At 41.6% G+C, this 17975-nt stretch overlaps 1 protein-coding gene across 3 annotated transcripts in view; it reads right to left on the minus strand.

Annotated features, from left to right (window-relative positions):
* Window positions 1-8852: 8852 nt before the first annotated feature.
* The window catches only part of GRHL1 (grainyhead like transcription factor 1), a 74256-nt gene continuing 65133 nt past the window's right edge, over window positions 8853-17975 (minus strand). For 2 of the 3 annotated variants that reach the window (XM_084826661.1, XM_084826659.1), the window contains exons 15-16: window positions 15342-15406; window positions 12968-13419 (exon numbers count right to left, since the gene is read on the minus strand). In XM_084826661.1, the coding sequence (XP_084682787.1) occupies window positions 13305-13419; window positions 15342-15406 (180 nt within the window). In that variant the 3' untranslated portion in view covers window positions 12968-13304. Of the gene's footprint in view, window positions 11833-12967; window positions 13420-15341; window positions 15407-17975 lie in introns of those variants that run through there. The other variant, XM_084826660.1, reaches the window with a different exon arrangement.

Genomic DNA, 17975 nt, shown 5'->3' on the forward strand with positions numbered 1-17975 from the left:
GCAGGTGCTCTAGAGAGCCCTGCCAACTGCTCTCCCGCCATGGCATTTGCCACAGCAAGAGAGCTGCTGGAGGGGCTCTCTGGAGCAGCCACCTGCCCTCTGTTTCCCCTTCAAGATCCCAGCAGCCCGAAGAGGCAGCTGCTGGGCTCTTGTGAGACCCGAGAGGCCACTTCTTCTGGCTGCATGGCTCTCCCTAGAGCAGCAAAGGTAAGGGGAGCGCAGGATGAGGGAAGGGGGTATTGGGCATGGGATGAGGGAAGGGGTGGCAGATGCAAGTCGGCGGGGGAAAGGGAGGGGTGCGAGGCAGTGGTTGTGCATGTTCTCCCAATTCAGGCAGTGAGAGAGCTTGCACCCGGGCTGATCCCTTAGCAGAATGGGTGCTTCTAGATGGAAGGTTCCAAGTGCTACTAATCAGAAGGCCTTGTGCACCTATTACATCTTTTATTTCTTAATGGATTTTCTATGGTAAGAAAAAAGACCAAAGAAGCAGTGAGAAAACACGGGAGGGTTATGAGTGAAAGGCGTCATCGTCTAGACACCCCCATGAAATTCTGTGAATGAGGCAGGATGATGGCACAAAAAAAGCCTTGTGTGGAAGCACCCAATGATTCTAGGGAAGTAAAAGCTCATGTAAAAGAAAGGATGGCAGCCCAGGCGTTGTCAGTCACACAGATACCCACCAATGCATATAATCCCATAGTCACACACATTTTCTAAAGCCCTTCTCCAATAACTGCATACCCATCTTCTCTCCTGGAATAGCCATTTTATTGTCACCAGTGGAGCTGTTCAGGGGGAATAATTGCTTGTCAGTATATGATACTAACTCCTTATTGGTAGCAGGAAACTTATGAGGCTGATTCACTATGCATTTCAACAGGTCAATATTCACAGGGTCAAGTGGAACTGGTCCACCCATCAGCATTCAAAGTATTTTGTGTGTTTTCAGAAATGAGAATGGTGAACAAAGTGAAGGTATAGAGGTTCAAGGAATATGTTCCAAAAACATAAAGGAAGCTATAGGGTAACAGACAAAAAGGGGCTTCAGTGAGAGGAGATTCTATGTTAAGTTTAATGTATCGAAATGTTTCCTTGAAGCCTGTTCTTGTTCCTCCATGTTCAGTGTACAGTGTGAGTCCACTGGGGATAGGGATCTTTTATTTTAAGCATAACTGCAGTTCCCATGTCGTATGTCTTTGGGACAGGAAGGGGTTCCAACCAGCATGTATGACTTTTGGGGGTGGGGTAACTTTGTGAATGAGTTTTCATAACGCGTTAATACGGAAAACAATAAATAGAAGCTCCCTCCACACAAACACTACTTATAATTACATTTACAATTACTCTTAGGTTGCAATCCTATACGCGCTTGTCCGGCAGTAAGTTCCATTGAATTCCCTGGGACTTACTTGCCAGTAGGTGTGCATAGGATTGTACCATGACACTTTTATTGTGATTCACTTAGCATACCCCCCCCCCCGAAAACAGAAATCTTCTGAGGCAATTAATACAAACATATCATTTTGAACTTTTTTTGGTTTGTCCCAGTTCACAGGCCGAGTTTCCAGGCATGTGACTACAAGCTACACATCAAAAACAATTGGATTTCTGTCTTTCCCACTGAGTTATTTGCTGCTTTAATTTGTCCATAATTAATAAATCCAAAATAAGTTGAACCCAGTTCCTTCCTGTAGGTGTTTAGATAGCACAAAAATAGAAATCTGTCACTAATCAAGCAGCTGTTAGCAAATTATGAATTAATTTCTTATAGAAGCATTTTATCATGTCAGCATTAATATAACCTAATAGCACAGTTAAGGGGTTAAAACTCTTATGTTGTAATTGTCATAACACCAATTTGCACCAATTCCCAAACTTTCTGTATCTTACTACAGGCCCATCAGTGATACAGATGTGTCCCCTATAAATGTCAGCTCTTTACATTCCCTGGACTGGCAGAGAACAGTTTGGCTTGTGAGAAAGGACATGCACCTTTGCTTTCAAGGCTTGTTAGAATATTAATTAAACTTGATGTGCTGGCTGCCAAGGACACCTGAACAAAGGGCTACAATTCTGTCTCATGACTTCTGGCCGCTTAGCCTGTGTTTAAGTACAAAGCTCAATCGCCAACTTTAAACCAACAGCACACGCCCAGCCAGACCATTCATGCTCTTTCCAGTAATCACAGGAGGAGAATGCATGATTGGGCTAGCAGCCAGTACTGGACAGGAACAGGACCTTTCTGTAACTGGAATAGAGGCTGAACGCCACTGAGATATGAAGGAGCTTGTGGGGGAGGACAGCCTTCAGGTCATGATGCCATGGCAAATACCAACATTGTGCCTTTCTCAAATTAAACAGAGAAGACAAGCCATGAGCTGGAATTGTTTTTCTTCTTGCAAGTCCTTTGTACGCTCTGCAGAGAAACGATCACATGTTCTTTACATTGCTTCTGTATATAATCCATTCATGGGAATTGCTCTGTTGTACATAGCCAATTTGGAAGAGTATGGACATCACTTGTATTGCACTACCTCTGTGTGCCTAAGCCTTGGAATTCTACCCTGAGGAAAGTCTGCCTTATCCCCTCTATAATGCCTTCCTTTGAGGAAGGCTTTTAGATTATAAGGAATAAACCAGGGCCTTCTTGGTGGTTGCTCCCAAGCTCTGGAACTCCCTGCTGCAGGAGGCTATCTTGTCTCCCTCTCTGCTGTTCTTCCACTGGCAGGTAAAGACATTTTTATTCAAGCAGGCTTTGGCATGTACGTTGGTCTGTTGGGCTGGGTGTTGTTTTTATTCTTTTATTGTGTGTGTTTTTCTTCCATTTTAATGTATTTGTTTTATTATTGTTGTAATCAAGTGTTTTTTAGTTCCTTTGACTGTAAGCTGCCTTCACTGCCATTTCCTTGGTGGAAAGATAGCGTACAAATCAAATAAATATTGTCCTTGCTCTGAGTCTTTTAGGACACAATCTATGCATGTTTAGACAGAAAAAGGTCCTACAACTCTCAGCATCCCTCCAGCCAGCAAGGCTGGCTGGGGCATCTTGGGAATTGTAGGTCTTTTTCCTGCCTAAACATGCATAAGATTGCACCCTTACTCTGCCATGGGTGTGTTTTAATTATATTTTATCAATTACCTTTGTATTTATTTATTACATTTCTATACCATGCAATAGCCAAAGCTCCCTGGGCGATTCACAACAATTAAAACCATAAAAAGCAACATGATACAATATAAAAGTTGAAAACCACACTATAAAAGTAAAAACCCAAACATTTAACTGGAGCTGGTATTTATGGTATTTATATTTTATTCCATTGCTCTTTGGATTTTAACTCTTGCTTTTAGTCATGTGTGTAATTATTTTTAGACAGGTAGTTTGAACTTTTTAGGAAAGTGGGATATAAATGGTTTAAGAACTGATAGTGTCCATGGAAAGCAAGTATTTCCCAAAAGTTTCAGGTCCAAAAATAGACACAATGTTAAATGCATCTCTGCATTTAAAGTGAAGATTTTAAAAATGCAAATAGCATCAGCAGCAGGAGGGGGGCTGCTGATAATCACTGGGAGTGTAACTGATGGGGGGAGAATTAACCCTCTCCTCCCGTGCTTTCCTCCTCCAAAACTGCCATTTGCATGAGGAGGAAATCCCCAACTGGCACAAAGATGCATTTAATCTTCAAACTCAACCTTATCTATGGCTTCCTAAACATAGGGCAGCATGGTGTGTGGGTACATCAAGCCCGCTTTAACAGTTACCCTTTACCTCAGATGTGCGGAACCTCTTTCAGCCTGAGGGCCAAATTCTAATTCAGATTAGCTTTCAGTGGCCACATCCCAGTGGAGGTTCAGGCTAAAGGCAAAAGGGGCAGGACCAAAATACCAGCCTATTGTAGCTTCAGGCTCTTCCTGCCAGTCACTAAGGAGAGGCACTTCAGCCTTTTAGAATGGAGGAAAAACTGCGCTGAAGCTGGGAAACTACCAACTGATGGTCGAGGGGGGGGAGGTGAGGCCAGGGGAAAGGAGGTGGCCATCTGGGAAACCCTGGAGGGCCAGATTAGGACCCTAGGAGGGCTAGATTTGGCCCACGGCTCTGAGGTTTCCCACCCCTGTTTTATTTGATGAATTTTTGTAATGTATGAATGTATTAAAATGCAGCAAATCTCAGGTTTTTGGACTGAGAAGTCTTCCATGGAGTCAAGTATCCGGCTACCCCTACTAGTCATTCAGCAAGTTAGAAAAACACCAGTGCCAAACAATGTCCATTATACAAAAGTAGTCAGATTGCCTGCTAAACAGTGGGAATATATATGGAAACTGGGCCAATGGCTTGGATCCAGAGTTCCCATTAGCAGAAGCAGGTGTAGGTGAGAACATCCCCCCACCCAATTCCTCCTATCCCACACAACCCCCTGAAAATCTGCTCTGGACAGTTAGGTGATTGCAGTATCTTCCATGAATGGAAAGAACCCAACTGAGGGTCCTTCCAGACAAAGTTTTTATTGTGCTATCACCCTGCCTCATTCACAGAAGTTTATGGGGAGTCCAGACAGCTTGCAACCCTCCCTATGCTAATCCATCACAAACAATGGTAAAACGTGAGGCCTCGTTGTCACCTCATTCTCTTGTCAGAGAATGAGAAAAGTTCATCACTTAACCTGGCACTCCAGCAGAAGACATTATCACTCCTGCTTTGAAAAAAGCTTTTGGAGTAGCTCTCTCCTGCATTTCCTCTCCGCTACACCACTGGTGTAGTACAGTTGCTTCTACACTATCTCTTCTTACTTGAATTGCCAACCTTCGTTTGCACATGTTTTACAGAAAATCCACACAATGTTGTTGTAATATTGTTGTAAGCCACTGTTTTCTGTATTGTTCTCTTGTGCTTTTTCAGAACTTATTTGTGGCAACTTATTTTGATAATGAAACGCACTTGCAGCACAAGCCTGTCTAGAATAATCAAGCAAATTGCTACTGAGGCTTTGGAAAGCTCCTCTGCCTTTTAATTAAAAGTTTCCAAACTGGAGCCTACCCATATGGTTGCTTCCTGATGCATTAGTGATGAATTGCCCCTTGACTAGCCTCTCTTAATTGCCTTGATCTTCATTTCTGATCCTGTGATAGGAAGGGGAAAGCTTTTATTACTGATATCCTGTTTTTGGTTTTCATTTTTGAAAGAGTGAAATAGCATTATTTTGTTATACAAATGAAAAGAAGAAATAATGCAAAATCACAGACCTCATAATTAAACCTTCCCCACTCCAGGAAACAGAAACTGACATTAGAACAGTTAAGGCCAGCTATTCAAGGGACAATTCCTCACTGATCCCCCAGGCACCACAAACAGGAAAAGGAACAAGAACGATCCGGCAAACAGGAAATCTTTACACTAATATTGGAAGGGACCTTTGGTGAATGGGACTTATGTGTGAGTAAACATTTTAGAAAGGCCACAGGGAAGGGCATTTTTGGATAACATAATGCTAGAATGTGCTGTGCCAACCCCCATCTTAATTCCAGTTTGGTAGAATGGGCTGAACCAGTTTGGATTGCAGGTGGAGAATGTTTTTGAATACTCCCCCCATAAAAACACCGTACACACACACCCAATCAATAACATCAAAAAGCAATGCTCCAGCTCAGCACAGTCCCTATCGCATTAGTTGGTTTTAAATGCAACAAGCTTTGTTTTTTTACACAGGGAACTTTCAAAAATGTGATCTCTGCACTTGCAGTCTGAAGTGGTACAGTCCATTCTGCTGGATATGTAGTACAGGACTCAGTGAATTAAGCTAGATGGACCAGGATTCCAGTTTAGTAGAAGATAGTTCCTTCTACAGGATCCATCTTCCCAACCGTAACTGCAAGCATGCTAGGGCAAAGAACACTAACGGCACCATCTTAGAAATGTCTACTCAGAAGTAGGTCCTATTTTTTAATTTATTAAATTTCTTAATTGCCCATCTGGCCGGTCACCCGGCCACTCTGGGCGATGTACAACAGTACAGTGTAAAACAATTGATTTCAATGAGGCTTACTCCTAGATAAGTGGGTACAGAAGAGGTTCCCAACCTTTTTGGACTCAAGGGCACATTTTGGAATTTGAGAAACTGCTGTGGGCACCACCACAAAATGGCTCCCATGGAGGATGTGGCTAGTCACATAATGGCTGCTGTGGGGGCCTAGCTAGTCAAAAGAGGTAGGCGTGAGAGAAATAGTGAGGTTAGAGGCTGAGAATGGAGAGAAACAGCAAGATAAAGGCGTAAGTGGGAGAGAGCAAGAGCAAGGCTAGAGGTGAGGAGAGAAAGCTGGAGGCTAGGGATGGGGAAGGGAGAGAAATAGTGAGGAAAGGGGTTGAGGGAGGGAAATAAGGCTAGAAGCTGGGAGTGGGGGGAGAGAGAGTGCAAAAGGGAAAAGGTCTGTGTGGAGGTTAGAAGATTGGGTGGGGCCAGGTTCTTTCCCTTCCTGCCTGCTGAACAGTGGCAGGTTCAGGCACAGGAAGGGGAACCTGGTGCCCTGACTTTCATTTTTCTTTCATGTTTTTTTAAGCAGGCACTGGGTGAAGAGCTTAGCGGGTGCTGTTGGGGACTTCTGGGCTATAGGATTGTAGCACAAGAGACCAGAATACCCTCTGTTCTCATATGGAATAGTTAGAAACCCAAGTCCTCTGCAAGAACAATAAATTATTTAAACCCCCCCGAAAAGGAGGCAAATATTATCCTCATATTGCAGAGTGGGAGGATACAAGGACTGGGAGACAGAGTGGGGCTTCTACTTGCTTAAGGTCACCTAGTCATTTCATGGTTGAGTTTTGAGCCTGGGCCGTCTCTCTCATCCTCTTAGCCCCTACACTTGGGCTAGGCAGATTTCAGGCTTGCAAGATCTACTTTGTTTTTTCCTAGAACCCCAAGATCTACCACCTTGAGCATGGGGGTGTTTTTCTCTGTTCTAGAGTTTGCTCACTAGGTCAAAGGCCCAGTGCACTGGAGTCAAGCACGTGTATTTATTCAGGTGAGAATTCCCAAGCAGGCTGATGATGAGAGAGCACTGAGGTCAATCTAGTTGACACTGCTCTTCATTGTTTTCTCTGGGCGTATGTGTACATGCACCAGGAGCAATAGGCACATTTTATACACCGCAAAACAAGCTGATTGTATGATGCCAATATGTCAGCAATTTGCAACCTGTGTGCACAAACAAGATATTTCAAAAGGAAAATGCTGTATATTCTTTTGAAATAAAGAAGCTACAAAATGTTCATGGCAGGTATGTATGTACACACACACACACAATACTCTATTTTTAAAGCTTGCTTTTGGACACATACATCTGTTCATCTCATTTAAAGAAGCCAATACACTATTATATCAGTTCTTCATTTCTCCAAGGGGTGGTGGTTACCTGGTGCAATGTCGCAATCAGCCATGTATCATCATCTGAGGTTCACATGCTTAATTTGTGTCAAATGATCTTCAAATTAATTTCTGCTTTGTGGGGCTTTTTAATTTGGTTCCGTCCATTTTGCCTTTAGCCCTGTCCTGTTTGCCTTCAGCCCCACTGACCAATTAAATTCAACCTGAGAGCTTCTCCAAAACTGAATTTGGCCTTGGGCTCCCCCCCCCCTCCTAAGAGCATTAGATCTATTCTAAAGCCAACACCAGCTGAGAGTCCCATTTCCAAATTGGCACAGGCATTGACTGGAACATTCCAGGGATCAATTCAGAACCTCACAAAGCAATAAACTCCCATGATCACCCAAATGAAAGACCCAGTTCACATGTAATGGTGGCAAATCGTGGGATAATTAACCCATGATCTGCCAGGGTTGTGTGCTACCACCATTTTGAATATGCAACCTCTGATCCACCCAATTGGAGGTTGCTCTGTGATTGGCAAACTCAAACACTATAGCTAAATCAAACCCAAAGTCAACCTAGAATTAGTTGTGGGTTAAACAACCTAAAGCTAACCTAACCACCCAGTGTCTGGGTTTGCACATCACAAAGCAACTTCCAGTTGGAGGTTGCATATTCAAAATGGTGGGGCCATGTACTGTTGTGGCAAATTGTGGATTAACCTTTATGTGCAAACAGGGCCAAAGTTTGAGAAGAAAGCAGCAGGTAAATAACCAAATTTACAGGACGGGAATAAAAACTGTACAAAAACTAGGGCACAGCAGCTTTCCCAAACTACCTTAGACTTTGAATATGTAAAAAGTATGTCATGGACAATATTGAATGAAGTTATGAAAAATGAGAACTAATGAAATAATGTGTTATATATGTCTATGATAAACAGAAGCACTTTATCAAGGAAGGAGGGGAATCCTCTCACAACTAGGAAAAGATGGTATGTGGGTATGTGTGGAAAAAACAAATGAAAATGAATGTTACATTACAACACACTGTGTTGTGAAACAGGAACTAATTCTGCTTTATGAGAGGAAAAAAGTTCCAAAAGGTTTTTACTGAGGTAATCCACTGAAATAAACTTTGCCTTCACTTGAAAATCAGCAGTCCCATCTCTTCCTCCTAATATAGGAAATAGTGTCTTGTCAAGCTCTGTTCAGAGGTCACTTTGTACATGACCACATGTACAACATTGGCAGATATTACGACAGAACTACTATGAACATTCCTTGCTCCCCGCTCCCTTTCGCTTATCTCTGACTTCATAATTCCATCATACAATTGCCAGTAAGGGCTTACCACTTTGATAGAAGCTGTGGAGTGGAGAAGAAGAAAAAGAGCACGATGCTGGCATTGTGTTGTGCCCCTCTCCCTTCAAGCACACATCAGAATTTATGATAAACATTGGGTAAAGTTAACTGAATGGTTACAAATGGACATATAAAATTTAATAGTTCCTGCTTAATGTAAATTTTCAATTACACAGACACAAAATGGCAGACAATACCAAAATCAGCTCCATAGAACATTACAAATATGGCTATGGTTAAATTCCCATCTCCCAGAAACGTAATCAGTTTAGTTCAGACATTATATATAAATATAAGCATCAATTCATTCAACTGTTTTTTTAATCTGATTTTTCCCCTTAGTCAGTTCCACTGTCTGCAGCAAAACTTCAGTTTTCTACAGAAATAAAAAGTATGCACTTAAAGTGTATGTGTGCGTATAACAATTCCCTTGACAAAGTACCTTTCTCCTAACTATGAAGCATAAACTGCAGCATATTCAAAGACCATTGGGTTTTGGCAAGAAGGTGTATTTATTCTTTCAACCAGATGTTTTGCTGTTAAAAACCTATCAAGATTTTTCTTTAGGAAAGATTCCCTTTTGGGTTCACTTCCACACCTATACAGTCTATTTTACGTGTTTCATTCTCCAGCGTTCAGCTGGTAGGCAACTCACAGACAGAATAATTTTTTTAAACCCACTCATAACAGAGAAGCAAATCTAGAACACTATCCAAAGTTGTCATTCCACCAGCGCAAATGACGTTGCACTCGCAGAAACTAGGTTCTGAACTCTGTGCAAGGGGAGAATCTAACTAAAGTTCTGCTGGCCCAAGAGGTAGCAGAGCCATTTTCAAGAGTGGACCATGTGTTTTGCTAGTGCGCACTCTGCTAGTGCAAGTGCTTGAGCAACTGAAAAATTTGGAGGCACTCCACAAGTGCTGTTCGTGTTTGCGGAATGACACTGTTGATGCTGACCCTAGTGTTTACTGACCAGAGTGATTTTTAACAGAACAAAGAGCAGAAGCGCTCAGTGTACAGGCAAAACTCTGCACTGGCATGCCATAGAGAAAACAAAAGCCAGTCACACATTATTACCTTTATTACATGGATGCCATTTGAAATGGACTTTGCATAGAGCCTTTCCTGTTCTGGCACTATTACGGTTGGTTTATGTATTTATTTAAAATATTTATACCCTGTCTTTTAGACTCATAAAGGGCCTTCAAAGTGGCTATCATAAGTCTTAAATAACAATATACAATCCAAACAACATCAAAGAAGAAGAGTCAGACTACAAAGCACAGCCATTAATATTCAAACTAAAGGCCTGGTGAAACAGAAAGTTCTCAACAGCACACCAGAATGCCAATAAAGAGTAAGGCTGGTTGGGCTTTCTGGGTGAGGGAGCTCCACAATGTGGGAGCTGCAATCAAAAAGGCCCTGTCCTGCATCCAGGCTGATTGGATTTCTGATGGCAAAGGAATGTGGAGCAAGACCTCAGATGCTGATAACAGTGGGTGGGCCAGTTCGTGAGGGAGAAAGTGGACCTTCAAATATCCTGGTCCTAAGCAGGCTAGGGCTTTATAGATAATATATACTATTCGGAATGGTGGCTGGAGACAAACTATTAGCTAATGCTGATTGAAGATCAGAGTTCTGTGCTCCAAAAATAAGGCTTTAAACAAAACTACAGCAGCCAGATTTTGACTTAAAGAGGAATTAAAGAACCCTTGGCTGGCTGGCTGACCCCTGCCAGATAATGTGTGCCCCTTTGGCGGGCAACACCAGAGCTACCAGCCATACAATGCAACTCACAAACAGCGTATAAAAATTCCATGCTTGAACCTGCAATGTGGACAAACTTATGAGTCACATTACAGTGGGGGGGCAGGGAGGCAGCACCTTGGAGAAGACAGAATGCAGAACCTGCCTTATATGACATCTGCATCATAAATGAAATGAGTAAATCGGGAAATAGTAGCGGAAATTAAGGAGAAAGAAGACTTTCACCCATTTATTAAAACTTTTAAAAAACCCTTTTTGGAACAACAAATAATGAAGTGTTTGTCAGTGCTGTGAGACACTGAAATCAAAGGGTGGGCAGTAGCAATTTTGATGCTTCATGTTTATGTAGGCTTGGCGGACCTACTTAGAGATTTAAAGTAATGTTTGTTTTGGCCCTATCTAGTAGCTGTGTCTTTCCCTCATTTTTACTCTAGAGTAGGCACATGGAGCTCAATCTGGATCTTAAAAGCTCCCCTACTCCCACATTAAGGTCCAAGTATTGATCGGCTCTGTGCACCTAGACTAGAGTAAAAATGAAAAAAGACATAGCTGTTAGATACAGATTTAATGCCTTTGCAGTGTTGTAGTACACTGGTTGGTTTTTGTTTTTGTTTTTTTACTGTTCTTGCCTGTCATTTCTGTAGCCTGGCAAAATAACCCATGAATAATCCAGTTTTGGGTTTGCACATAATGATAAACCCTGGTTTAAACAACCCAGAGTTTACAACCCAACAACAAACAATGGGTTCTCTTTCTGGATTGTGGTTAACAAACCATAGTTTGTTAGTGCAGGTGCATTCACACATCACAACAACCCATACCATTGGTTAACGTTATATGCCAACCAGGCCACTATCAGAGTACTGTTGCTGCCAAAACAAGGACACCTAATCATGTGGAAAGCTGTTCTGGTAAAAGTGACACCTGCAGAGTTAGGCTTCCATAAAGTTCCTTGTTTGGGTATCAGCTTGGGTATGTCACTTCTACTAATATCTGAAGCAGGTCAAAGTCTGGACATAGTAGACTTCTTTAAAAAAATTAATGTTTTATTAATTTTTCAAATACAAAAACAAACACAAGCAAAGAAAAAGAAAAAAAGAAAATTACATCTAAGTCAACAGCTAGATTTAAGCAGGATGTAATTTTATTTTATTTTTGTTTTTGGTATGTTTGTCTTTGTATTTGGAAAATTAATAAAGTCTTTCATATTAAAAAAAAAGTCTACCACATCCAGTCAGACACTTCAGATTCTTAATTTCTGAGGTAAACAATATCTGCAATTGCACTATTGATAAGACCTCTGCTGTTACACTTAAAGACATGGTTTTATACCATATGGCAGCCTTCCCCAATCTGGTGCTCTCCAAATGTGTTGGACTGCAACTCCCATCATTCCTAGCCAGTATGGCCATAGGATTTACAGTCCAACAACATATCTGGAGGGCACCACGTTGGGGAAGGCTGCCATAAGGTATCAAAACAGACAGTCAGAACCATTTCCATTCATGTGATCACTGCATATCACAAACAGCACCATATATCCATAAGGGTTATTAACCAAAACCAACCAGGAATTGCCACTAAATTAACATGAGAAGGTCATGGAAGCATGATGGTGTTTCATTGAAATGATGACATTGTGTAATCAAGGTAATATGTGGAGTGAGCTGCCTGAATAATGGTGTCCCTGACTCAAGCCAGACTATAGTGAAGCTCAGAGGTAAAGATTATCAGAGACTGGCTTACATCCTGAGGCGCAAGACCTCAAATCTTAAACTTCAAGGAGGCTGTATAGGGTTCACTTCTCCTCAAATTTCCTCCTTGGGAGCGGAAGAAATAAGAGACCACACTTACTGTTGCTATACAGGATTGATACATTCTTGCTAATCTTGAGCTTCATTACTTTACAAGGAGGTAGACCCACCTCAGCTCCAGATAAGAGAGATAAATTTGCTATGCAGAAACCAATTTCTTTTTTGGCTATTCCCCCTTACAGGAGACTGAACATGCTCCGCATAAATGGAATTCAATTTATTCAATAAATTGAACTGAGAGCACTGTTCTGTGTTCTATTTATATACATACAGTCCTTTCGGGTGGACTTCACCACATTTATTCATTTAATATTATAGATTCACACACACACCCAAACATATATATATATATATATATCTCCTGTATTATATATTATATATATGTATGATTCATATGTACACATTTACAACCCTTCAAAATACACTGCACTTATATACAAATACAGCTCATCAGTGGGGAATTATACAGTAAGTTAAAAGATGTTCTTCATGAAGCAAGGCAGTTTGACACCCTTAAGAAGTTATGGAAGTAAATTATAGCAATGTGTCCTGCTCAGCCGTAAACATCAGAGTCCAGTCCCACACTTTTTCTGGAACTTCTATAAGCATCAGTGGGAATTCTGAAGCTGTACGCAGAGGGAAATACAGCCCTGTAAGCGACCATCAAGGAATAAACCTATACATTTAATAGATACGGGGATGTGTAAATAATGTCACATAAAAGGCCATTTATAGTGCTTTGGTTAGATTGGCTGGCTGTTTAGTATTTCTTTTTAATTCAGTGTCTTCCATTCATCTATTCCAAGTGCAGTATTGCAGCCAAAAGGACCAATAATGTGGACAACCTTGTTTAAAAAACAGCAAAAGGTATTCTTCTCTGGAAGAATAAATGGCCTCTTCCCTAGACATACGTTTATAATATCCTGAGGACAAAAGCAATGAGAGGTTTGTGTTCACAACCTTCATTTAAAGGCCCCACAAGAGAGGCACCAAGGTAGACTTTAGATCTCAGTGAGAGTGAGTTTGTAAGATCCAGCAGCCTCTTCAATCTGTAACTGGAAGGTGTCTTCATTGGAATAGTGCTTCACAATGTTATCATCCATATTCACTAAGATGCTAAGAAAATAAGGGAATATTAAAAACAGAATATGCTAAAGCTGAACAGAAAATACACCAAAGGGAACAGCACACAGCAAGTTGGACCCTATGGGTGTCATCATAATCTGCTAGGCTAACATAACAAAATATACTTCTGTGATTAATAGAACAGGTCTCCAGGGAAAATTACATTACATCTTGAGTTTCTCTTTGCTCTCTTGCCAACTTGGGTGGGGTGGATTACATAAAAGTCCCTTTCAAATAGGGACTGGTTTTTAGCAAGCTGTAGAGCAAATTAAACCAGTCAGAGGCACTGAAGGGTTCAGCTGGCCAGTTAGAAACGGGCAAACAAACACATTCAAATAACTGATTCCCATTTAAGCTGCGGGTATGTGGGAGCATGTGAACACACTGCCTCCCAATCACTTGCCACTTCCTCTTTGTTTCTGATTTAGAAAACAACCTAGAAACAGCCCATTCCTGGATTGTTTACTGTGATGTAACTCAGAACTCTGGGTTGTTGAGGGAGAAACAACCTCGAGTTTTAACCAAGCAACAACATGGGTTACAACTCTGGGTTGTTTCTCCCTCAGCAACCCAGAGTACCAGGTTCAGACAGTACAGCAAGCAAAGCAGAAGCATTAAGTGGTCGCAAGGCAGTGTACTCACTCCTGCATAGCCCCAAGAACCCATCGGTTGTTGTTACGTGCAAACCAAGTCAAAGTAGATATTGTCATGATACCCTCAGGTTCTTGCTACTGCTTGTGCGGCCTAAATATAGGGGACATAGCAACACTATAAACTGGCATAACTATCACAGCCCACCAAAGGAACTCTGGGAACTGTAGTTTTTGTTAAAGGGCTACAAATCTCTCAGTAAGTACCCTAACAAAGCAATAATCTCCCAGAATTGCCTGCAGTGTGGCATGACAGTTAAATAAATTATAAACTGTTTAATACAGGTGTCTTAAGAGGAGAATCCACTCTGGGTTGGCACCGTATTCTATTCTATACAATATCTAGCGCACTGTGCATGTGAAATAAGCATTAAAAAGCAGCTCATCTAGCTAGAATTTGCAACTGCAGCTATGCTTACTTGTCTTTCAAAGCAATAAACTGAACTGTAATATAAAGACGAAGAACATAACTAACCTGGCTCCATTAAGGTATGTGGACAGTTCGCAAAACAAATTCTGAAGATTTTGTAGACGGATTCAAAAATTATTTAAGTTTGAACAATTCAAGCCTCTTTCCCCAGCTGTAGACTTGAGTACTATAATCTAATTAATATACAAAAAAACTCTAAAGCTGGTAAACCAACACAGCTTAAGGACAAGGCCTTCTTAGTGTTTAGGATTTCTATTTCCACTACATACGTTACACTTATTCAGTGGGGTGCATTACAGACATGTGAAGTTTGAAAGCCTCTTCCCATTCACAGCATTACTTGTCATAATCCAGTGTTAGGCTTTTGGAGACCTTCACACTCTGCAAGGCCTCAGATGCTGCCCTGCCAATATCCAAAGGAGGCCACTTCATTTTGCTGAGCAATTATTTCTGGATATTCTGACAATGCACAACAGAGTTGCCCCCCTTCCCTTTCAGTTCAAGGAAAGTGGATGGGCTGTTCCTGCCTAGAGAACTAAGCAAAGATTTCCCTTTCCTTGGCAGAACTATTTATTAATGAAGGGTAAAGGCTTGGCATGCAATCCAGGATTGTCTTTCTTCTGCAGCAGGTCAGGAATCCTGCAGGGAGGCTTTGTTTTGCATCTTAATTCCATGAGGCAGCTGTATTCTCAGGGCTCAACATTTGGCAGGGAAACTGCATTGCTCCTATCTAAAACAGATTTGGTGTGGGGAGAATGCAGATCTATGCATGGTGGGGAAAAAGGGCTGGTAAGATGTGTTTTGCAGTGGAGGGCTGTTTTAGATATACTCACCCTTTTTTACATTTCTTGAAGACTTTTCCAATTTTATCCAAAGGGACATCGTATTTATCAGATATCTAAAAACAAAAATGGAAAACAATGGCAAAAATGGAAACCTCCTTGAACCAAAGAAGTAAAAAAGCTGTCTTTTAAAAAATATTGTATACATTGCAACTGGAATTCCATGCTAATATACCCAAACATGTTTCAGAACTGAAACCGTGGTTTGAGCTTCCAAACAGACCAGGGAAACAATGATGCAGATCAGCTTGTCGGCTTTCATATTCTCAGCTTCAAAGTTCACTGCTGTCCCTCTAGTCTAGCAACCTCTGGAGGAAGAGCAATGGTCGTAACTGTTGCTTGTCAATTCAGTCATTAAGCCAACCCCACAGTTAACACAAAACATAGTTTCAAAATTCACTGCAAAACATGGTTTCTGATTCTGGTTTCCTGGCTGATCATACACCAGTTTGTCAATTCAGACATCATGCTGAACTATAGTTGAATTTCTTTAACCATAGTTTGGTGTGATGTCTGAATTGAGTCATACTCTTACAATTGTGCCGCTGAAATAGCACACTCTCCCTCCAATAAAAATAGCAATGCAATCTATGTCAAAGCTTAGGCATTTCTCCAAAATGAAGTCTAAATTTTTACTAGTCATAGTACTCAGTTCTTCTGTCTGAGATGGTACTGTTTACCAGGGCATAATTTTCACATGATAAAGCTTCCAAACAAGTGATTCCCCATGTAAAAACTGAGGTGATACAAGTCTGTGAGAGAACTCTATGAGCTTAGCCAGCAAATGTTAGAAACTCCATCCAGCTCCCCACAAACAGATGTAAAACGTGATGTGGACAGCTTCATAAACAACTGAGTCAGCAGACACTGGTGTTATTCTGGGAAATGCCATATGACAAGAGAATGAAATATTCTAGCCATCCTGTCCATAGACACCTCAGAAAGTTTGTGCTGCATAATGGAATAACTTGAAAAATGGCTGGCTGGTGGAAGCACTGCCTGAAATCTGGCAAACCAACTTACTGCCCAAGAGCAACAGAGAATGTACTTAACTCCCCTGATAACTGGAGAAGGCAAATGGTAAATATACAAGGTGGCCCAATCCCCAAAGCAGCAATTAAGTAATTCAGATGTATATTATTTATACAAAACACCACAAAGGGCAACACAGTAGTTGCCATTGTTCTAGGATCCAAATTGTTTAATCAAAGTATGTTATTAATTATTCTGGTTTTGTCCTAATTTCACCCCATCAGCAAATATTAATTTACGTTAGATGGTGGGGGATTCCTTGATTCTAGGTACGTGGCAGGGATGGCGAACCTCTAGCCCATGGGCCTCAGGAGGCACTTGCAAGTTCCCCATCCAGCCCAGCAGCTTCTTTCCCTGGCTCCACCCCGCTCTGCCATAGAGGGAAAAGTCCTTATCTCCAATCAGTGGCTGGTTAGCATTGAAAAAGGCTCCTTTTCTCAGGCCTTATCAAAAGAAAGTTCTTATCCTTGATCAGCTGCTGATTAGAGATAAGAGCTTTCCCCTGTGGGGCTAGGCAGGGAGCTAGCTAGCTGCTGAGGGATTCAGTCCTTCTCCCTTCTGAGTAGTTATGCAGACGTCTGTCCTGCTTACTTGTGAGTAGACATGATGCTCATACTTATGTCTGAACAGAAATGCTATTTGAAAGTGCTGCTGAATGATTCCATCCCACTTCCTTCTGACCCTTATCCTGCCAAGGCATGCCCTGCTTACTTCTGAGTAGACATGTAGAGGCTTGGTGTTTGGGATGCTATTTGACAGTGTTTTTGAGTGAATTTGCCCTGCTTACTTCTGAGTGGACACGCAGAGCTTTGTCCTGCCTATTTGGGAGTAGATATGCTTCCTACTATAAATTGGTAACAATGGAATTGGGGAGTGTTGAATTTCTGGCCCTGCCCACTTTTGCCCCTGGCTTCACCCACTACTGCAATGTGGCCCCGAGAAGTTCTCAAAAATGGAATCTAGCCCCAGGACCATATGCTAACCACTCAGGTTATATAGTATAGGGTGCAATCCTATGCACGTTTAGACAGAAAAAGTCCTACAATTCCCAGCATCCTTCCAGCCAGGTATGATGGCTGGAGCATGCTGGGAATTGTAGGACTTTTTCTGTCTAAACATGCATAGGATTGCACCCACAGTGTTCTTAGTCTTGTGCCTTCCACTCAAATTTAGGTGGGTGCATATAAGAGACAGCTAATGATGTCAATCAAGCCTCTCATTTATTTTTCCTAATGCCAAATTCACATAAGGTACAAACTTGGAGCACCTCACACATGCAAGACATTTTAAGCAACTGTGAGGAAATCTCAGATCACGGAATAGAATTGGAATCCAAAGGGCAAGCTTTACTATGGACACATCCCTAAGGCTTTTTTTCTTTCAACTCCATAATCCTCTAGTTCAGGGTTGGGCAACTTTTGGCCAGCAACTCCCATGATCCCTCACCATTGGCTATGCTGGCTAGAGCTGATAGTTATTGTAGGCCAAAACATCTGAAGGCCACAAGTTGTCCATCCCTGCATCTAGTTGTATACGGACAAAGACAGAGGAAGCAAAGATAAATGGCCTGAGTTTTAACGGCTGTTCTCCAGG

The sequence above is a fragment of the Heloderma suspectum genome, chromosome 1 (genome assembly GCF_057233095.1).
Source record: "Heloderma suspectum isolate Gila_16-S chromosome 1, 16-S_ref, whole genome shotgun sequence".
Classification (NCBI taxonomy): domain Eukaryota; kingdom Metazoa; phylum Chordata; class Lepidosauria; order Squamata; family Helodermatidae; genus Heloderma; species Heloderma suspectum.